The sequence below is a fragment of the Macaca mulatta genome, chromosome 3, assembly GCF_049350105.2.
Source record: "Macaca mulatta isolate MMU2019108-1 chromosome 3, T2T-MMU8v2.0, whole genome shotgun sequence".
In the NCBI taxonomy this organism is placed as follows: domain Eukaryota; kingdom Metazoa; phylum Chordata; class Mammalia; order Primates; family Cercopithecidae; genus Macaca; species Macaca mulatta.
The window spans coordinates 191,098,108-191,121,209 of NC_133408.1; the positions used below are offsets into that span (position 1 = coordinate 191,098,108).

General features: G+C 51.1%; 1 protein-coding gene across 11 annotated transcripts in view; it reads right to left on the minus strand.

Annotated features, from left to right (window-relative positions):
- PRKAG2 (protein kinase AMP-activated non-catalytic subunit gamma 2) overlaps window positions 1–23,102 on the minus strand; it is a 326,330-nt gene that overhangs the window by 117,203 nt on the left and 186,025 nt on the right. For all 11 annotated transcript variants that reach the window (XM_077997756.1, XM_077997757.1, XM_015135316.3 and 8 more), the window contains one exon: window positions 6,157–6,374. Coding sequence is in view for 6 of the 11 variants with exons in the window: in XM_015135316.3 (XP_014990802.1) it covers window positions 6,157–6,374 (218 nt within the window). In the remaining 5 variants the exon portion in view is untranslated. The remainder of the gene's footprint in view (window positions 1–6,156; window positions 6,375–23,102) is intronic.

Consider the following 23,102-nt stretch of genomic DNA (forward strand, 5'->3'; position numbering starts at 1 on the left):
GTCTATTCCTCTTTGTAGGAAGATGCCATCACCTCCATTCTTCTAGCTACAGCCCCCGTCCTCTCCCTCGCATCAGGATACTTGAGCTATCTACACTAGAGATCCCCACTTTTTTATCCCTTAATCATCAGCCCACACTCTATGGCTTCTGCTGTCAACCCTGCCACTGAAAGTATCCTTGCCGCAGTCACAACGACCTCAGTCCTTATGTTACACAACGAGTTGGCTGCATTTGATGTCACTGACCGCTCTTAGTACGCGAAACACGATGACACACTTTCCCTTTGCTCCTGTGATGCTCTGTTCACTTGGATTTCTGCCTACTTTCCAGGGAAGTCAGAATCCGTTTCTTTCGATTGTCCCTTAGATGTCCACATGTTTTCTGGTTCTCTTTTCACCATACATTTCTATGAATTATTTCACCTACTATTATAGCACCAATTGCCACTTACATTTGAATGATTTTCAAATTGAAGTTCCAGCTCCAGACTCAATATCCACTTACCCTTTGGGCGCCTCCACTTAAATGTGCTGCAGGCACCTTATTGGACTACCACCACCTGAACACACACCTGCATGCACACACACCTGCATGCATGCCCACACACACCCACACCTGCACGCACACACACCTGCATGCATGCCCACACACACCCACATACCTGCACGCACACACACCTGCATGCATGCCCACACACACCCACATACCTGCATGCACACACACCTGCATGCATGCCCACACACACCCACATACCTGCATGCACACACACCTGCATGCATGCCCACACACACCCACACCTGCACACACACACACCTGCATGCATGCCCACACACACCCACATACCTGCACGCACACATACCTGCATGCATGCCCACACATACCCACATACCTGCATACACACACACCTGCATGCATGCCCACACCCACACCTGCACGCACACACACCTGCATGCATGCCCACACACACCCACACACATGCACTCACATATACACCCTGCTCCTCTTCCTCCTTTGTTCCATACCCCCACAGCTGGAACTATCATCCATCCACTTTCCCATGGCAAAACCTTTGGAATCACCCTTGATTCGTCTGCTTCCCCTTCAATTAATCAACCACTACCTTCCAAATTCCTTTCCATTTTACCTCCACAATAGCCCTCTACTTTTAGACACAATTCCATTTCTTTCTACCTTCAGCTGCTACCCAGGCCTAGATTATTTCGCACTGCATCTCGTCTGGGCTCTTGTTCTAACCACATCCAATCTAATTTCCATACCCAGTTAGGGGATCATCCTGAAATGCAGAGCTGATTATTGCTCTTCCCTGCTGAAAACAAGTTTGACTTCCTCTGGGATCAGCTCTTCCACTCACCAAGACAGGATGGGGTTTCCTCCCACAGTAACGGAACGGGTTCTATCACACTCCATTGTAATGAATTAACTGTCTGTTCTTCCCAAAGAAACGAAAGTTCCTTCCTTTGTTCAATTAGTAGCTATTCACTGATGCCTTCCTATGCATAACGCACGGAGCTGTTAATCAAGTGGTAAGTAAAACATACATTGACCTTTTCCCATCAGCACGGCTCACAGATTTGTCATCCTGTTACCCATGCTAGCACAGTTTTAGGCCCATAAGTTGCTTAATAGGTATTTGCTGAATAAATACATGATAAAATGAGTGCTGTTGGCCAGACGTGGTGGCTCACGCCTGTAATCCCAGCAACTTTGGGAGGCCAAGGTGGGCAGATTCACCTGAGGTCAAGAGTTCGAGACCAGCCTGGCCAACATGGCAAAACTCCGTCTCTACTAAAAATATAAAAATTAGCTGGGTGTGGTGGCACATGCCTGTAGCCCCAGCTACTTGAGAGGCTGAGGCAGGAGAATCACTTGAACCCAGGAGGCAGAGGTTGCAGTGAGCTGAGATCATGGCAAGATACTCCAGCCTGGGTGACAGAGGGAGACTCTCTCAAAAAAAAAAAAGAAAAGAAAAGAAAAAGAAAAAGAAGAGAAAAAGAGTGCTGTCTTTTAAAGACTAATTTTCTCCATTCCTTTTCTTATTTTAGAATGAAATTCATGGGAACAGATTTTATAAAAATGATCTTCATTGTCCATGTTTACAGAAAGTATCTTTTTATTACAAAAGGCAGAGATAAATTATATCTAAATATTTTCAGACCATCAAAAGTCTTTAAGTAACTCACATTCCTCCACAGATATTATCCTGGTAGCCAAATTAACAGAATCAGCCAAGCTCCTAAGGAACGTACCACATAAATTAAAGATACTCAATAAAATCCAATTATAAAGGAGCAAATTTCTATGAACTTGAAACTACCACTCACCCTGCTGCCAGAACATAATGATATGTTCTCTGCATGCCAAACACATCTTCTCCCAAAAGACAACAACTGTTTTGGGTTGAATTGTGTCCTCTGAAAAGAGGTTGAGGTTCTAAGTGCTGGTACCTGTGACTGCAACCTTATTTGGAAGCGGAGTCTTTGCCGAGTAATCAGGTTAACCTGCTGCCAGGACGCTGGAAGCAGAAAGGGCTTGAGCCAAACTGTGGCCACAGAGGTTGTGAACCGTACAGGCAAAGGCAGCCCTTGCAGGCCTGAGGGCTGAAACTTACAAGTGGGGTGAGGGGCTTGCTTACCATCAGGTAACCAAAGGGGACATTCTCTTCCACTCCTTGAAACACATTCTTTCAAAATTTAAGTGGGGAGCCTTGGGCCATCAGCCTGATTTTCAGAAGCTCAAATGACATAAAAATTGGACTCTTGACCAGATCATTCCTTTTATGGTGGTAAATATACATAAAAGTTACCATTTGAACTATTTTTTATCTTTTTTGAGGAGTCTCGCTCTGTCACCCAGGCTGGAGTGCAGTGGTGCGGTGGCGCGATCTCAGCTCACTGCAAGTTCTGCCTCACAGGTTCAAGTGATTCTACTGCCTCAGCCTCCCAAGTAGCTGGGATTACAGGTGTCTGCCATCATGCCTAAGTAATTTTTTGTATTTTTAGTAGAGACAGGGTTTCACCGTATTAGCCAGGATGGTCTCGATCTCCTGACTTCGTGATCCACCCGCTTCGGCCTCCCGAAGTGCTGGGATTACAGGTGTGAGCCACCGTGCCTGGCCACCATTTGAACTATTTTCAAGTGTTCAGTGGCAGTAGATACATTCATAGTGTTGTGCAGCCATCACCACCGTTCATTTCCAGAACTTTTTCACTTTTCCAAACTGAAACTCTGTCTCCGTAAAACACTAACTCATCTTTTCCCCTCCCCGCAGCCCCTGGCACCCACCATTCTACCTTCTGTCTCTGTTTGGATGACTCTAGGGACTCCCATAAGTGGCATTATGCAGTACGTGTCCTTTTGTGCCTGGCTGATTTCACTCAGCACGAGGTCCTCAGGGCCCCTCCCTGTCACTGCCTGTGTCGGAACTTCCTCCCTTTGTAAGGTTGGGTACTCTTCCATCATCTGTATACACCACATTTGTTTACCCATTCACGACATTTGGATTGTTGTTGAAATCTCACTCGACTGCACACTCCTGCTGCCAGCCGCGTGCTTGGCCCAGGGCACGTGCTCTGGGTCAGCCTCTGAGTATGGGACACAGCTGAGCACACTCACTCCCCCTCTGACCCCAGGACACTCCCTCTCTGACCACCGTGGCAAGCCTGGAAGGACCTATACTTGCTGGCCTTGACCGAGGGCTGCATGGTTGTGTGAGGTATAAACAGTTGGGTTATAAAGAGTTAAGAACATCACTTTTCTGTTACACTCCAGGGGAGGAAGCTGACGGCAAACCCAGAGCACTCCCTGGATTCTCTTTTCTTTCAACTGGGAAGGCTCTGGGCTTGTCCCCAGCACAAAGCTGCTGCCATGAAACATCAGGGACTCATGGAAGAGCCCTGCATCTGTCACCATCACTTCAAATGATCTCAAATAAATCGTAGTTTTCTCGTCAAACCACTGTCTCTTCTTGAATGGGGTTATTCTAATCATTGATCTCTAGACAAAGCCTAATTTTCTTTTCTAGAAGGTTCTCCCTTCCCTCTCCCTTAATGTAAATCCTGACAGTACTCCAGGCTCAGCCCAGCTGGTGACATGCCTTGAAGCTGTCATCGCCCTTATCCGACCAGCAGTTTTCCCGTTTCTCCCTCCTGTAGGGCCGACTGTGCCACTTGTTATCCCGGCCAAACTGCTTTCCCCCTTTACTGAGCTGTTTCGCCCCAGTACTGTTCAGTTCCCAATCAGATTGTAAGCTCTAGAAGGCAGGAACAATACCTTGCAGTTTAACCTTTGGCACCTAAAACAATACTTTGCTACACCTGCGTTTAATAAAATAACTGAATGAACAAGAAGAATAGGAATGGTATGTTCTCAGCACGGCAACACATCTTCTTCTAAAAGATAACAGTTGTTACAGATTGAACCGTGTCTCCTAAAAAGAGATGTTGAAGTTCTAAGTCCCAGTACCTGTGAATGTGGTGGCTTTTGGAAACAGGGTCTTTGCAGATATAATCAGGATAAGATGATAGGGGTGCAGGCTCATCCAGTGTAGCTTGTGTGTGTGTCGTTTTGTTTGTTTGTTTGTTTTTGAGACAGTGTCTCGCTCTGTCACTCAGGCTGGAGTGCAGTGGTGCAATCTCAGCTCATTGCAACCTCTGCCTCCGGGTTCCAGCGGTTCTCATGCCTCAGCCCCCCAAGTAGCTGGGATTACAGGTGCCCACCACCACGCCAAGCTAATCTTTTGTATTTTTAGTAGAGAGAGGGTTTCACCATGCTGGCCAGGCTGGTCTCGAACTCCTGACCTCAAGTGATCCACCCACCTTGGCCTTCCAAAGTGCTGGGATTACAGATGTGAGCCACCATGCCCGGCCTTGTGTTCTTATAAAAAGGAAATTTGGATGCAAAGAAAGACAAAGGGAAGATGGCGATGTGAGAACGGGACAGAGACTGGAGTAACACTGTCACAAGCTGAAGCTGGAGAAGGCAAGGAAGGACCCTCCCTAGAGGCTTTGAAGGGAGTGTAGCCCTGCCAACACCTTGACTTTGGACTTTTGGCCTCCAGGACCAGTGAGACAGTAAATTTCTATTGTTTGAAGCCATCCAGTGTGTGGCACTATGTCATCCTCCAGGAAGCTAATGTGGCAACTGAATGGAGTGGTTCCAGCCATACAGGTTGACTCAGGGATGTGGCTCTCACATTGTTGCTGGGCACTGGAATAACACTGGGTACCTGTGCTATTTAAACCAGCAGTGACAGCTGGGGTCTCGGTAGGGCCCATTGTGTTGAAATGGACAGTGCTTAAGTGCTTAGTGAAGCCGTGGAGATTCGCTGCCTCGGTCTCAGGAAGTGCAGGAGGCTACACGGGTCTGTTGCTCTATCCCACTCCTCTGTGAAATGCTCCCCTTCCTAAGAGCGCATCCTAAGTCTGATGATGTCAGACTCGAAATCTTAAACCTCTAGAATAACACTTCTGTTTGTTTTACTTTTTTTTTTTTTGCTTTTCCTGTGACATTTTACAAATACTAAAGTATCCCAATCAAGGTAAATTCAAACAAAACTTTCAATGAATGATTTTTAAGAAGCCGAGGGGGAAAAAACCTCCTCCAGGTCATGTCCCAGATGTTATCATTTTTCATTTTGTTTCTTTCTCTCTTTTTTTTTTGAGATAGAGTCTGCTCCATTACACAGGGGCTAGAGTGTGGTGTCGCCATCTCAGCTCACTGCAGTGTCTGCCTCCCAGGTTCAAGCAATTCTGGTGCCTCAGCCTCCCGAGTAGTTGAGATACAGGTGCACGCCACCACACCCAGCTAATTTTTGCAGTTTCAGTAGAGACAGGGTTTTGCCATGCTGGCCAGGCTGGTCTCGAACTCCTGGCTTCAAGTGATCTGCCTATCTCGGCCTCCCAAAGTGCTGGGACTACAGGTGTGAGCCATCACACCCAGCTATTTTTTATTTCCATTTGCTATTGTGCCCTCACCATTTCTCCCTCAGCCTGTGATTTATGATACAATATCCTGAAGACGTCGGGAGCACACAGCCTTGGCCTCAGCTGCAGACAGACTGCGCGGCTGGGGGCGATAACTGCTCTGCCCTCCGTCTGCCACCCGGCAGCCCCACCCACAGAAGGGCCCAGACTTACGGCTTTGGAGGGAGCATAGTGTGTCGGTGATGCCAGTGGAGGCCTGGTCGGGCTCTGGAAGGAAGACGGGCAGAACCTCTGCCCTGTGTCCGGAGGGGAAGACGAGGCATAGATGCGATTCTCTAACCGTTCAGGCTCGTGCTTATAGGATTCCAGGGGAAATGTGTGCTGCTTGGTCACTTGGGTGGGTGTTGACGGAGAGGAGGAGAGGCCGGAGGCTGCAGAAGAAACACCAAGGGTGGTCAGAGGTCCGGCCTCCAGGAAGGGACGCCAAGGGCGGTCAGAGGTCCAGCCTCCAGGAAGGGACATCGGGGGCGGTCAGAGGTCCGGCCTCCAGGAAGGGACATTGGGGACAGTTAGAGGTCCGGCCTCCAGGAAGGGACATCGGGGGCGGTCAGAGGTCCGGCCTCCAGGAAGGGACATTGGGGACAGTTAGAGGTCCGGCCTCCAGGAAGGGACATCGGGGGTGGTCAGAGGTCCGGCCTCCAGGAAGGGACATCGGGGGTGGTCAGAGGTCCGGCCTCCAGGAAGGGACATCGGGGGTGGTCAGAGGTCCGGCCTCCAGTAAGGGATGTCGGAGGCGGTCAGAGGTCTGGCCTCCAGGAAGGGACATCAGGGGCGGTCAGTGGTCCAGCCTCCAGGAAGGGACGTCAGAGCCAGTTAGAGGTCCGGCCTCCAGAAAGGGACATTGGGGGCAGTTAGCGATCTAGCCTCCAGGAAGGGAGGCCAGGGGCAATCAGAGATCTGGCCTCCAGGAAGGGACATTGGGGGCAGTCAGAGGTCTGGCCTCCAGGAAGGGACATCAGAGGTGGTCAGAGGTCCGGCCATGGCAGAGGTAGGCTCTCACCATTCCTGGTGCCCAAAACCTCAAATGGCAAGAAGCCAAATTATTCTGAATGTTGAGGAAAAGCTTTAAAAACCGATTTCTAGTCTCTTAGAATTGGTGTGTCTAGAAACGCCTCACTATCCACCCTCGGTTGTGGGCAGCATCCCCTCGTTGGGAAGGGGGTGCTCACACAGTCCCGAGTTTTCTGGTGAATTTTTACACACACCCTCCAGATGCTATTGTCCTCCATTCAGCCAAATATCGTTTGATCTCCTCTCCTTCCTTCCCCAGCATGGTGCCAAGAGCAAACACAGTGGTGCCATATTTATTGAGGTAAAACATGGGAAAGTTCAGAAAGTGTGTGGCAGAGATGCCAGCCAATGCTGCAGAAGCCACGGGACCATGTACCTGAGAAGGGGGAGGGAGAAGGGAAGGGGGAGGAGGAAGGGAATGGGGAGGGGAAGGGAATGGGGAGGGGGAAGGGAATGGGGAGGGGGAAGGGAATGGGGAGGGGGAAGGGAATGGGGAAGGGGAAGGGAATGGGGAGGGGGAAGGGAATGGGGAGGGGGAGGAAGCAGGGGAGGGGGAGGAAGCAGGGGAGGGGGGAAGGGGAGGAGAAGGGAGGGGGAAAGAGGAGGAGAAGGGGGGGAAGAGGAGGAGAAGGGAGGGGAGGGGGAAAGGGAAGGGGAGGAGGGGGGAGAGGTAGGAGGAGGAGAGGGAGAGAGGTGGGAGGAGGGGAGGGGGAGAGGTGGGAGCAGGGGAGGGGAGGGGAGGGGAGGGGAGGGGTGAAGCAGAGGAGGAGAACAGGGAGGGGTGGGAGCAGGGGAGGGGAGGGGGAGGGGTGGGAGCAGGGGAGGGAAGGGGGAGGGGTGGGAGCAGGGGAGGGAAGGGGGAGGGGTGGGAGCAGGGGAGGGGGGGAGGGGTGGGAGCAGGGGAGGAGGAGGGGAGGGGGGAGGGGTGGGAGCAGGGGAAGGGGAGGAGGAAGGGGAAGGGAGGGGGAGGGGGAGGGGATGGAAGTGCTATTCCTACCAAAACGTGCAACATGAACATCACCACTGTAAGTTCCCAGCAGCAAGACCTCACTGCGAAGATAAATACCCAAGAAGACTTCAGAGAAAGGGTGGGACTAGGATGGGGTCTAAAAAGTGAAACAGATTTAGATGGTCAGGAAAAGGGAGGGAGCAAATACTGGGAGGGGCAATGGTGCTAGTGGAGGCCTGAAGGAAGACTGGAGACATGAATCTTCTGGGAGTTAAACGTTGTCCACTTCAACTTATTTCTAGCTGATAGAAACAAGTCTATTTCTTCTATGGACTTATTTATGTCATTGCTAAGTGGTGAGTGTATGCCTTATTCATTACCACGGTGCTTTTGAAAGCAGAGCTGGGGATGCAGAGGCCCATCAAGAGGAGGTTAAATAAATCATGGCACATTGCACAGGCAGAATGTGACCTGTGAATGTGACCCTATTTGGAAACAGGGTCTTTTCAGATCAACCAAGTCTAGACGAGATTTTGCTGGACTAGGGTGGGCCCTAATGCAACATGACTGTGTCCTTATAAGAAGAGAAGAGACACAGAAACTGATACACAGAGGGAAGGCCTTGTGCTGGCAGAGGCAGAGATCGGAGCAACGCCGCGGCAGCCAAGGCGCGCTAGGGATTGCTGGCAACCCCAGAAGCCAGGGCGAGGGAAAGAGGATCCTCCCCTACAAGTTTCGGAGGGAGTGTGGTGCTGCCAACACCTTGATTTTGAACTTCTGGCCTTCAGGACGGGGCTAAATTTTAGTTGTTTTAAGCCACTCAGTAGGTGGTACTTTGTTATAACAGCCTGAGGAGACTGGTACAATCATGGATTGTGTTCTCAGAGAAGCAGAATCTGGCTTTGGGTCTGATATCGCAAATCTTTTTTTTTTTTTTTTTTTTTTTTTTTTTGAGACAGAGTTTTCACTCTTGTCTCCTAGGCTGGAGTGCAGTGGTGTGATCTCAGCTCACTGCAACCTCTGCCTCCCGGGTTCAAGTGATTCTCCTGCCTCAGCATCCCGCATAGCTGGGATCACAGGCACCTGCCACCAGGCCTGGTTAATTTTTTAAAAATATTTTTAGTAGACCTGGGGTTTGACCATGTTGGCCAGGCTGCTCTTGAACTCCTGACCTCAAGTGAGCCGCCGCACTCATCATCTGATATCTTACATCTTACAGGTAGAAAAAATTTTAAAATAAATTTTGAATTATGCAAGTCAAACCAAAGATGCCAGTGGACATGGCCTGTTAGATGACATTTAGCCTGGAACTGTAACAGGTGGAGGTGTAAACAGACGGTAGCCTACACGTGTGCCAGTCACTGAGTTTTGGCAATCACATGTAGCCAACTGCTCCAACTGTGTTCAAATAAGACAGACGCTGAGCTGTAACCAATCCAGCTGTTTCTGTGCCTTACTCCCGTTTTCTGTGGTCACTTTCCTTTTTCTGTCCATAAATCTTCTTCCACCACATGGCTGAGCTGGGGTCTCTGAGTCTCCTCTGGCTCAGAAGGCTGCTCGATTTGCGAATCGTTCATTGCTCAATTAAACTCCTTTAAATGTAATTCGGCAGAAGTTTTCCTTTTATAAGGCCCAAGAGCCACCAGTCACTGCTTCTATCTGGACGAGGCTGGGTCACCTATAGAGCTGCAGGCCTGGTTCGCCCTCCCCAGGCACCTCTGCTGGGTTCCTCCTCCTCACAGCTTCCAGACCCACTTGTGCCCCTCCTGCGCCATCCTCATGGGGAAGGACCTGTCCTCCTGTCCCTCATGTCACCGAACTCACAGAGCCTTTCCACTGTCCTGTAGGTTACCACTTAATGACAAACTGTTTAACGTTCAAACCAAACATAAAAGTATGTAAGTTCCCTCTCCCCACCAAGATCTACCGTCTGTCTTGGGGACGGGGGTCCTGCCACGCTCTCTGGGCCCCATGGCACCCAGTGCTGTCCTGAGCCAAGGGGTCTGGCAAATGCCTGCTGCCACCAGGCAAGGAACAGGAAGAACAGTGAGAGGCCGGCTCCGGTCAGGGTGAGCTGCTCTCCCTCTGTGGAGAGCGGGCCGCATGTTTTGTTTTGTGTGTCAGGGGGAGGTTTAGGAAGTTACCTATTAGAGAAGGAGCCCCCTTTTCCAGGGAGTCCCGTCAGGAGACTGAGCAGTGTGAGTGGAAAGCCCTCTGGAAGCCCCGGGCTGGCACTCGAGAGGAAGCAGGAGATGGTTAGGACCCGAAACTTAAAATGTAAAAGGCCCTCACAAGAAAGCCCCAAACTCTTTTGAAAAACAGAGGCCAGGTGCAGTGGCTCATGCCTATAATCTCAGCATTTGGGAGGCTGAGCCAGGTGGATCACCTGAGGTTAGGAGTTCAAGACCAGCCTGACCAACATGGCAAAACCCCAATCTCTACTAAAACTACAAATATTAGGCAGGCATTGTGGCGCGTGACTGTAGTCTCAGCCACTCCAGAGGCTGAGGCAGGAGAATCGCTTGAACCCAGGAGGCGGAGGTTGCAGTGAGCCGAGATTGCACCACTGCATTCCATTCCAGCCTGGGTGACAGAGTGAGACTGTCTCAAAAAAAAAAAAAAAAAAAAAAAGGAAAAAGGAAAAGAAAAAAGAATCTTTTTCCCAGAAGGTCTTGAGAAGAAAGCCCTGCTTTGAGGTGGGGCGGGAAGGAAGGAGAGGGAAGAGGAAGAGTGGGAAGGTCCTGATGTGGTTTAGCAGCTCTTCAGAGATGGGGGTGTGTCAGCAGGCAGGACCACGAAGGGGCTGCCGGACCATCCAGACCCTTCTCAGGGCCAGGCTCCAGCTGCTTGGCACTGAGAAATGGAGACAGTAGCCGGGGCTTGGGGAGGCCTGCCTGGGGCCTCTCAGGGGAATCTGCAGGGGCAGAGCAAGGAAGCCTTGTGTGCTATTTTGGGTGTAGTGTGGGGCACTGCCTGGGGCCTTAGACTCCACAGCCACATCCTTCAGTGGTTCCTGCAGTGACAGAGTCCCCAGCAGGGGCCTGTCCGGGTCCCACAATGCACCTAGGACAGGCTATTTCCTCTCCTGAGAGTCAAGAGGGAATGTTCTCATCCTCCTCTCCCAGCCCCTTCCCCCACTGGACACAGGGCCCCTTCGGTGACGCTTCCCAAGGGCTGTGCCCCCATTTCCCATAGGCATGTGTGGGGACCTGATGGGGCAGAGCTGAACAGGATGTAGTGGGGGGCATTTTAGGTTCAAAACCCTGTGCCACCCCCCACATCCTCATGACCTGCAACAGCCCTGTAGGCAAACCCCTCTGGGGGGCTGGGGTCTTGGTGTGTAAAGGAAGGGGCCAGCCACAGAGAGCTCTAACGCCTCCTCCATGGACAATGCTGAAAAGGACCTATGTCCGTCCCTGAGCAGGGCGTGATCACAACTAGCCCTGGCCAGGTGCCGTGGCTCATGTCTGCAGTCCCAGCACTTTGGGGGACTGAGGGAGAAGGATCGCTTGAGCCCAGGAGTTTGAGACCATCTAGGGCAACATGGCAAGACTGTCCCTATTAAAAACAAAATTGGCCAGATGTGGTGACATATGCCTGTAGTCTCAGTTACACGACAGGATCACTTGAGCCCAGGAGTTCAAGGCTGCAGTGAGCTAGGATAGCACCACTGCACCCCAGCCTGGGTGACACAGCAAGACCCTGTCTCACAAAACACAACACAACACAACACAACAAAATGAGCCCAAACAGCACCCATGCAGGCACTGGGCAAAGGCCCAGAGGAAACAGGTACTCTGTGGTACCTATCTTGGCAACACCTATCAAAACCACAAGTGCCCATGTTCCTGGACCCAGTAATTCCATTTCTGGGGCTTTCTTCCATAGACTTATTTGTGTAATTGCTAAGTGTCGAGTGTACAGCTTATTCATTACCATGGTGCTTTTAAAAGCAGAGCCTGGAGACGCAGAGGCTCCTCAAGAAGAGGTTAGATAAATCATGGCCCACTGTAGGCACGGGCAGCCGCCATCCCTGTCGGAACATGACAGGGATCCTCGTTCCTTTCATCTCCAGGATGCAGCGGTAAGTGAAGAAAGCCAACTGCAGAGCCATCTGTATCAAATGATACCATTTGTAGTTTCAAAAAAAGGAAAGAGAATATCTATATTCTGCCTGTCTGATTTTGCCTAGACTATCTCTGGCAGGATCTGGAAGCGCTGGCTGTCTCCAGGGAAGGGAACAACTGGCAGGGAGGGCTTTCATCATATCCCCTTTTTGATTTTTCAAACTTTCTATCATGGGAATGGATTATCCATTCAGAAAATGACTTCTTTTCAGCCACTGTTTTGCTTTTGAGCCAAGAGGCTGGCGAAGGCCGTATTTAAGCACTGACCTGCCTCCTGCCCTGACTGCCCCAACGCGGCCCCCAGCTCTGTGCAGGGGTGTCTCCCACGAGGACCAGGACCAGGACCTCTGTCCTGTCTCCCGCTAGAACCAGGTCCATGGCTGTGCCTTCCTGAGCTCCCCCCTCCCTTCCTCTCTCTCTTTGAGAAGCATTTCCACTTCCAACATTCTTCAGGGATGAAGCTTAGTCACTGTTGTGCAAGGGATATTCACAGACCATGAAAACTCCTTGCTAGTTCTTTGGGTACAGAATGTTCATCTTTCGAGTAAATAGTTTAAAGAGAATGGAACTGTGACCAAGCCCCCCGCCCCCATGTGAGTACTGGAATGATCCTAACCCAGTCCCAACGGAGGTGAGAGAGGTGGCGTGATGCAGGAGTGAACCTGTAGGGGCGAGGAGATGGGAAGGCGGACTGTTCATCTGGGGGTGGGAACACCTCATTTCTGGTGGGGCTGAATGATCCTCTATTATTACAATCTTTCCAAGTTCAGAAGCTGCTCCCATCTTTCCACCTGGCCTTACTGCTCCTTCCTGTTCCTTCCAGAGCTGGTGACTCCTGTGGGGAAAACAGGTGACACTCTGGACCACAGAGGGGGAAGGGAAGCTTTTAGGGGAACAGATAGGTGAAATGCTAAGACTCACAGTGTGTGCATTAGGGATGTGTGTGTAGTTTGGGGGCACAGGGAGTGAATCTTCCTGGAACCAAACATATGCTCTGTTGACTGATACCTGAAATGTTTTTAAGAGGGGGTAGAATCTTGCAGCATCGATGCTTTTTTATTTTTTTATTTTTTTGCACAATGCCACCCTGTTTACAGAGGGCTTACACACTCTGGCTCCATCTGCCCCTCACAGATGAAGAAACTGGTGGCTGGAGAAAGTTCAGTTACTTATCCACGGTCCTTTAGCGAATACACGGCAGGGGCCACACCTCAGCTCCACTGTCCTGACTGTAAAACCCAGACACTTTCTGCCACAATCAAACTGGGGTATCACCAAGAGAAAGAACATGAAGACTTAAAATTACATTTCAGCTGTAGGAGTTACTCTCCCAGAAGTGGCGCTTCACCGGCCAACAGGAAGGAGAGCTTGGATGACACTGGGTGACTGCACAGGGAAAGAAGAGGTGCCACCTCGGCCTCCTGAGTAGCCGGGACTCCAGACAAATACCATTACACCAGCTAAGTTTTTTATTTCTTATTTTTGTACAGATGGGGGTCTATGTTGCCCAGGTTGGTCTTGAACTCCTGGTATCAAGTCGCCTCCTGCCTCAGCCCCCCGAAGTGCTGGGAATATAGGTGTGAACTGCCATGCCTGGCCCCCCATTACTTTTAAATAGACCAATTTATTTCTCAATCATAGGGTCAACTGGGGAACTCAACCTTGGGTCTGATCAGGAAATGAACAGCTCCCGGACAGCTGCCGTGGGCCAAGCTTGCTGGGGGTGTTGAGGAAGGGGGTGTGAAGATGGATTAGAGCAAGTCCCTGTGGTCTGGGGCGGGGGAAATGGGGATGAAAACAAAAAAGCAACCCCACCACCACCATGCAATAAAGCTGAGAACCAAGAAAGCAGGGGGAGCTCAGGGAAGAGAAGAGAGCCTGAGGGTGGGGGTGGGAAGGTGGCTCAGAAACCCCAGGAAAGAGCTGGGCCCCGATGGTGGAGGAGGACACAGATCTGCCCCAGCCCAGGGGCCTCTCTTAAGGCCCCAGGCAGGACTGGGCCATGGCAACTGTCACCCAAGAAGGCTCTGGCCAAAGGACAGACAGCTGCCCCCTTTCTGTTCCTTCTGAGAAGACATCTCCCCCTTTCTCCTGCTCCTTCAGGGCTTTGTTTAGGACACCGCCAGCCTCTGCGGCGAACAATGCCTTTGATTCTCCCAGGGCGGTAGCCAGGCCCAGTGAACAGGCCCAGTGAGGGGAAAGAAACTGCTCCTGGCAGCCACACAGAACACCACGAAAGGGGCTCCAGACACTGGGGAGCCGTGGGCTGGTGACTTCACAGGGCCTGGCCCTGCTGGCAGGCGCTGGAGAGGAGGAGGAGAACAGAGGTGCCCCCGAAGGGAACTGAGCCCTGCTGGCCGTGGAACAGCTGTGCGGCGTGGAAACCGAGGCCTGGCCCTCAGAAGCCCCAAGCTCTAGACCTGGTTTTACCGCCAAGTAGCCATGGGCTCTGGGACAAATCCACCCCTTGCCTTGGTAAAAATAAACCAGGTAGACCAGATGCCTATCTGGTGCAATCCGGCCCCTGCACTGCATACATGCAATGAGCTGGAGCCTCATTCTTGCCTTTTACACGCATAAGGTCTGGAATGACAAGAAGGAAATAATCTGCTGACTGTTGTTTCAAGAGGCAAAGTGAGAAGAGCAGCCTTTCCATTGACACTGGAGGGAGGCTTTGCTTATACAGGGTTTGAAATCTCCCTCCACTCATCAGAGATGAGGAGCCGGGTGTCGTTCTCTACCTTGGAGGGAGGATGGCGAGCATCGTGAGGGGGAACGGTGGCCCAGGGAGGTGCCCAGCGGAAGTGTCACAGCCCGAGAGGGACAGGAGTCCCTGTGCTGGGTAGCTGTAGCACACAGAGCGATGCGACCAGCAGGCAGGCGGAGACCCTGGGTGGCGCAAGTTCAGGCCAGGCAGGTGACCCAGAACCCAGCCTCTGATGTCTGCTTAGGACTCTCTTTTCTCCAGGAGCAAATCCACTGCTTCAGTGTTTTGGCCCTTTCTCAGGTGCCCTCCGGCCTGGCTCCTGCACCTTCTCCCTGCATGGCCCCCATCTCCTGCAGGTTTTACCTTCTCCTACCCCTCCTTCCAGAGCCCCACCCTCCAGGGCCGCGGGAGCTGAGTGCTGGGCCCTCTCACTCCAGAATGGCTCTGGGCAGCGCAGGCACCTGCAGGAGCCTCGGGGAGCCGGGGAAGAGAGGGGCAGTATTCTCAGGGCCCCAGCTGCCCCCTCCTGCCTGCCTTGACTCCAGCGACTCCTCTTCCCCTGGTCCCTCCAGGCCTGGGCGGTAATGACTCCTGAAACCCCGCCCACACCCCTGGGAAAAGCCCCTTCAGAACCTCAGCTGCATACCCTTGTTTCCTGCCCCCAGTGATACAGTTTCCAGCCTCCACTCCCAAACCAGGACAAGGACTGACCAGCACTGTGGAAGGAGCTGAGCTCTGGGGCCAGAAACCTGGGCTGGACCCTAAGTCACCACTTGCCAGCGATGCGGCCTCAGGGTCGGCAGCTCAGAGGTTTGGTTCATTCTTTGAACACATGAGCTGCCCGTGGGATTTGTGTGATGAGTAAGAGGTAACAAGCAAAGCACCCTGGGACAATGAACGATAGGGCCCGTATTCAGTATGGGCAGCTGCCATTGATAGCAGGTGATGTCTCTGGGAGAAGACCCTGCTTGTCGGATGCTCAGAGCTGGCTCTAGCTTCTGCCTTGCCTGGGGGACAGGAGTGTAACACACCTAAAGTTCAAGCTGCAGCTCACCCCTGGCCAACTCCACCCTGCGGCCCCTCCACACAGGCGCAGTGTGGAGGTGAGAAATCCCAGTCGAGCCCTCTCTGACAAGTTGGGGTCTCCTTCAGGCAGTTCTGGCCATAGCCATCCCAGCGCCCCCAGCCACAGCTGGCCATGATGCACTCTGAAAGCTGTTTCTGAGGGCGTGGAGGCCAGTCCCTGGTTTCTCATCACCTGGAGATGCAAGAAATTTGAAAAAGCTGGACACCACCAAGACAAGCTCCAGGTGCCACACGTCAGTTCGCTGAACAGCGCCTGGCCTGGGGTGGCATTAGGTATCACATCACAGTACCACTTAGGCCCAGGAGTCCACTTCCTCTGTAACCCACTGCAGGCTGCTGTTCCGTTTGCACAGAGGCAGGAATACCCTACACAGAGCAGGCCTGCCTGGGCCTTCAGCCATTTCTGCTCTTTCCCCCAAGCCCAAGGTGGCTGTGGTGAGGTCATCTTCAAGACCATTCTACCATTCTCCACCCTCTGTGTTGGTGGATGCATTCCAGAGTGATCCATTCAACCTGAACTATCCTACTTCCTACGGCCCCAACTGCCCAGCACTTCTCTGAAAGTAGCCTGTCCTCAGGGCCGCGCCACCAGCACCCCTACCCCATGCTCAGCTTCTCTTTGAGAACCGCTGCGGTAGACAAACACCTCAGCTTCAGTACCCCTTTACGCTCTTGAAAAATAGGTTAACATGTAATATGTTTATGGTTGTCATTTATAAACGAATTAATGTTTGAAATTTTCTCAGTTTTAATTTCTAACATAGGCTGGGTTTGGTGGCTTAGGCTTGTAATCCCAACATTTTGGGAGGCCGAGAAGGGAGGAGCTGGGACCCCAGGAGTTCAAGATCAGCCTGGGCAACAAAGTGAGACCCCCATTTCTGCAAAAAAATAAAACATTAGCTGGGCATGGTGGCATGTGCCCTTGGCCCCAGCTACTCAGGAGGCTGAGAAGGGAGGACTGCTTAAGCCTGAGAGGCTGAGGCTACAATGTGCCATGACTGCACCACTGGACTCCAATCTGGGTGACAGAAAGACCCTGTCTCTAAAAAAAAAAAAAATCCTAATACGGTGAATATTGATTCATATGACCCACAGAAACAAAAGCTGTTTGGGATCCTCATTTTTTTAAAAGTAACTTCTCACCAATCTATATTTTTTAAAACAAAACAGCCGGGTGCGGTGGCTCAAGCCTGTAATCCTAGCACTTTGGGAGGCTGAGACGGGCGGATCATGAGATCAGGAGATTGAGACCATCCTGGCTAACACGGTGAAACCCCGTCTCTACTAAAAAATACAAAAAACTAGCTGGACGTGGTGGCGGGCACCTGTAGTCCCAGCTACTCGGGAGGCTGAGGCAAGAGAATGGCGTGAACCCGGGAGGCGGAGCTTGCAGTGAGCTGAGATCCGGCCACTGCACTTCAGCCTGGGCGACAGAGCGAGACTCCGTCTCAAAACAAAAACAAAAACAAAAACAAAAACAAAAAAACAAAAAACCGAAACAAAAAAGGGGTGGCATTTTCACTTTTTGCAAATGTCTTGAACAGCTGGCTTAATCGAAGATGCTAGGTTTCTGTATCTGTTAGTGCCCTCATTCCCTGTGGGATGGTTTTGCTCTAAACCATTGTCTGGGCAGTCCACAGTTCCCACCGAGTCTAACCCGACATGCTGAGTAGAGCATCTGAGCCACAGGGACAGTTGGGATGCTTCTCAGGCCGCACTTCCCAAACCTGGCTGGGCCGAAAGTCACCCGGGAGCATTAAGAACACATGTGCCCATAGGCCTGAAGATCCTGAGCGATGGGGCCAGGAGGAGCCTGGGGATGTGCTGTCTGACATTCCCCAAGTGATGCGGGTGGTCAGACACGTTTTGGAACCATTCATTTAATCCAACTCCCTATTTCATAGATAGGAAACTTCTACAGTAATTTTTAGTTCCCATTGTTTATGGTCATGCGGTGCCAGTGCCTCCATCCTCTGTCTCACGGCTCCCTTCTATGGAAGAGCAAATTCCCTTCCTTCCAAGTCCCCAGTCCCCTGCTTGGTCTCTCCCTGCAGCCAAGGCCAGCTTCATGCAGAAACGCCCTGGAATGATGCACCCGGGTACCAGGTGTCTATGCAGCCGCCGGCCAGGCCAGCTCTCCTGAGCTCTGCTGCTCCTTTCCAGCCAGCTGCTTTGAGATCTTGCTCTGAATGTTCCTAAAAGACAAGTTTCACACCCGCCTGGTGTCCTCCCCACCCCACTCCAGCCCTGCCCTTCAGGATCCCCTTTCTCAGGGGGAGTTTCTGGACTCTGGCCCCTTTATAGCTTAATGGCCCTGGCCCTGGCCCTGGCCCTGGCTGAGCCCACTCTCAATTTGTATTTTAATCCGGAGTAAGGTTTCAGGCTGCAGATTTCGGTTCTAGGCTCTAAGAATCTGTTTTATGATCTTTTGTCATTGAAACTATTCAAAATATGTGGGAAAATATCTGAGTGATCTTGGAGTCAAAGCATCATGGTAATGTGGAAGGTGAAAAATTATTTCTATTTAAAAAAAAAACTTTTAGGAATTTTTTCAAGGTTCTTATTCTCCTAAAAGGAATCCAGAAAATATCCAGTTTTATGGGGCTTTGTATACCCAATAACATTCTGCACCTAGTTATTAAATAGTTGGCTCTAGCATGTGGGTATTTCCACGGGAACTAACAAAACAAAACAGAAATGGTGGTGGAGGGGAAGGAAACGAGAATCTCACAGGGGCTAATTTTAGATCAGTCCCAACTCTGACAATGTGGTCCCAGCTTCTGCTGTCTGCCCTGTTCCTTCTTCATGCTTGCCTGGAGCTCAGAGTTCTACATCATGGACCCAAAACGCAACCCTAGACACTTCGCTTGAGCAAAAGACAACAGCAGATGTGCGTCTTGATGTTGCACTAGAAAGCAGTCCTGGGGAGGCCCAGGGGAGACCCCTCTGCTGCTTTGTGAGAGAGAGAAACTCTGCAACAGAACTTTTCCTGTACACAGCGGTTTCGGAAAAACAATTCGCTAAGAATTTGTCAGTGAAAGGGAAATGTTAGCAGCCTCAGTCCCTCTAAGTATCAGTATGTGTGGAATCACAAAAGCAACAGGTATTGTTTGGTGCTGTGGAGATGAACCCTGCTGAATGTGACAGAACTGGGACGGGCCCCAGCACGAGAATCATAGGTGGCAAGAATGGGCATGACCTTGGGGGACAAAGGTCTCAGAACCTCATTTTCGGTGGAGGAAGTGCAGGCTCTGAGAGGTACAGTGTGAAGACGAGGATCTACCCCCCAGCCCAGAAGCAGGTCCGTGGCCATGACTCAGGTCTTCAGGCCGCAGCCCAGGGTGCTTGCTCCATTCCAGGAGGTTTCCGATGGTGACCTCATCCCTGCAGAATGTTGGGGAGAAGACCGTTTGTGTGGGCAACAGGAAGAAGCCCACGGTCGCACCAGGCGAGGTGGGTGCCTGAGGTCAGAGGTGTGTCCGCCCTCCTCCCCAGCGGGGCTCGCTTGGCCAGGTGCCAAGGGTGTACAGGGTGGAGTGGGTAGTGCAAGGCCAAGACTTGACACTTCGGATTTGGAAGGGGAGGGAGGAGGAGGAGGAAATGAGGCCATCCCTGGGGTCCTTGCTGAGTCAGCATGGTGACTCTCATCTCCTAGAAGGAAATAAGGAAGGACACCAATTCAATAAGAGACCTGGGGGACTTTCACACTCTCAGCTGATGCCAAGGTGCCCAGTGAGCAGGGGAAAGGCTTCCTGGCACTGGCTGCAGGATGGGGCCAGAATATTCCTGGGCAGGAGCCCCCCTGGTGGCCCGTCCTGCCTGAACATGTTCTTAGATCAGGACTAGAGTTCAAGATTTCAGAAAGGTCATTCTAACCTTGATCTCTTTGAGATGCCTGTTCATGCCAACTGTTCTGGTAAAGCCAGTATACACGGGTATCGCTATGATGTAAAACAGCAGATCTGATGTGAGGGTAAACTTGGAATTTACCCCGATGAGATGGGGTGTGGGGAGGGTCCGGTGGCTGCAAGGCCCTGGAAGCATGCCTCTTCCAGGGAGGCCCCCATCATCAGAACTTCCACCTGCAATGTCCCTGCCCTGTGCTGGCCAGGGAACTCCGCAGCGGGCTCCCGCACTGTGCCTGGGATTTGGACACTGCTTGCTTCGGACTGTTTCCAGTCCCTCTTGAAATTTCTGGTTGTTGACAAATTGTTTATTATTCTAGCTCTTGAGGAAACTTTCTAAAACTGAGGAAGAAGTAGTTCTTCAACTTTCTTGAATCCCAGGACACTTTGATCATCTGATAAATCTGATAAATGAAGCAAGGGTAATGATTTCTCTGTCTCTCAAACCACTTCGGGGCACTTCCAACTCCCCAAAAGTCAGGTTTTAGGAATCTGTATTCCGAGGGGTCTGAAAACGTTTTCGTGGTTCCCGTCTCCTCTAGGGTGGCCTGCCTCCCTGTTCCAGTGTCTGAGAGGAGCTATGCCTATTTTGCACCCTGAACCTCTGAACTCAGAAGTCTCTGAGGAACCCTGAATAGGAGAAAATGTGGCTGAAAATGAAGTGGAAAATCAGTGTGATAACCAAATCAAGATCACGCCTTGCTGGGACCCTGTCACACTAAAGCTTCTAGAGCATAATACTTTTTAAAATCTGTAATAGCACCTGGAGTTTTTTCCTGTGCTTTCTACAATTCAGCTCTTTTAGTCTGCTCTAAACCCTTGGTGGCGGCGGCTCACTGCTCATGAACAGATCCCCTCCTGGGGGGCTCCAGTGGCCCCCCACAATGGTCCCATTCCTGAGCTGTTTATCCTCACCCTGGGGGGCCCCCTCAGATCACCCAGGCTCACTGCTCTGGATGCGGCACAGGTGAGAAGGGCTGTGGGTGAGGCAGGGAGGACTTTGAGCCACCGTCCCCTCCTGGAAGTGTATCCTAGGCCATTTCCAGGTGTACAGCTCTCAGGGGAGACAAGAATGCATTGTTCCACCTGGCACGATGGGCTGTGGGCCACAGAAGCACATTCGCAAACCTCCACTTAGGAGAGCCATGTTCAGCAAAGCAGGAGAAGGCGGCAGAGGCTGGGATGGGGAGACCATCTGTGAGTGTGGTTCCTGCCTGGCTTTCCCCTTCCTGCCAGGTCTCCCAGGAGGCCAGGTGGCGGCTGCAGCCGGTGGCAGACACTCCCTTCCTGGGGTGCTGGCTGCAGCCGGCTGCCATGGGACTCCAACCAGGGCTCTCCTGGGGCTCTGTTGACTCAACACATCATCTGACGCCACCCCGGCAGGCCCTCTGGGTGTCAGGTGCCAGTGAGACGGGTTGGGGAGGCTGGGACGGTGTCCAGACTGCCGCCTCTGCCCCAGAGCTCGTTTCCATGGTGCCGTTCCCAGCTCTGAGCTCTCCTCATTCACATCACGAAGGCAGGGATCGTGAGCTCTAGGGGTTGTCTGCCTCCAGTGATTAATCGGTACGATTCTCCATGGAGGAGGAAGAGAAGAGGAAGGAAAGCTGCAGATGAAAGGGAATTAAGCGTCTCGTGGTGGAAACAAATGTATTGGTTGCATCCTTTCAAAGACAATCTGGAATCTCAAACCTAGGGTTTATCTCTGCCCCTCGAGAGCAACAACAATTCTGGGAGTTCAGGGCCGTGATAGAAAACGACAGCATCACACCTGAATTGCTGCCCGTGTTTTTAATAGAGAGGTAGCCACTCACCCCGAGGGAGGTGGGAAGGGGGCCCTCTTGCTGGTGAGCTGGGAATTCCTAAGACTTCCTGTGTCTGACGCACAGTCACCACCACTGGGGGAGCTCGCTGCGGAGGGAGAACTCAGCCCCCCGTTTGCATAATCTGAGGGTCTGGAAAACCCCCCGCCCGCTTCCAGATACCTCATCTACTTGACAAACTTGCAAGACGCCCTGCCTCCCCTTTCTACACATCGCTCTTCCCTGGAAGATTCCTGCTTTGTTATTCTTGGTCAATCTGCAGAAGGCAGGCTGGACACTCCACAAAGGACCCAAGAGAGGAGCAGCCATTAGGAAGGTGTGAGGCTGGGAGGGAAGAACAGGGCCAGGGTTCCCGGATTCAGTTGTACCACATCATACATGTTGCCTCCATGTATTTTTCTCTTTGGTGTCAGGTTTCTAGAATCAGTGCATGAAAAATGATATCTGAACACGGTGCTTAGGGGAGCCGGGTTTTTTCCACTTATCTTCTGATTCACTCCACAGCTTCCACATCTATTGTCACCTAAGCTCATTGTCTGTGAAGCCCTCACTGGTTCCTAGAGTGAATCATTCCTCCTTTTCATGCACTTAGCACATTCCAACGTTATCAAATGATGGTGTGCTCGGTTGTTTCTTGATGCATCTCGATCCTTCCACTAAGCGTGAATGGCCGTGAGTCTCACTTAGCGCTATCCCATAGGGCCTGGCGCACTGTCCCAGCTCAAGAAAGATTTGCGGAGCTTGCTTTGTGCATAGTGCTCAACAAGTAGACAAATCTAACTTTAAATCTTAAGTTCTTTAAAATATACCGTTAGGAAAATGAAACAAGAAACACGGCAGAGGGAAAACACAATTATCCCTCTGTGTCTGCAGGGAATTGATTCCAGAACCCTTCTCAGGCACCAAAGCCTAGGATGCTCAGGTCCCCGATAGAAAATGGTGTAATGAGTGCATAGGACCTATACACACCCTCCTGTATGCTTTAAATTATCTCCGGATTACTTATAATACCCAATATAACGGAAATGCCATGCAAATAATTATTATGCTGTGCTGGTTTTTCATCTGTATTTTTATTGTTGTATTATTATTTTTATTATTATTTCCCCTGAATATTTTTGATCTGCGGTTGGTTGAAGCTGAGGAGGTGAAACCTGCAGATAATGGAAGGCTGACCATATTGCAAAACACATCTATGATAAAGGACCTGTAGCAGAGTATATAAACAACTCTCAAAACTCAGCAACAAGAAAAAAAAAATTCTCAGTAAAAAGAAAAAAAGTAGAAGATTTAAACAGAGACTTCAGCAAAGAAGACATACAGATGACAAATAACGATATGACGTTCACCATCATTAATCTTTAGGGATATATAAATTAAAACTACAATGAAACATCACTATTAGACCAACTAACAGCTACAAAAACCTGACAATACTAAGGCTGACAAGGATTTGGAACAACAGGAACTCTCATATGTCACTGGTGGAAATAC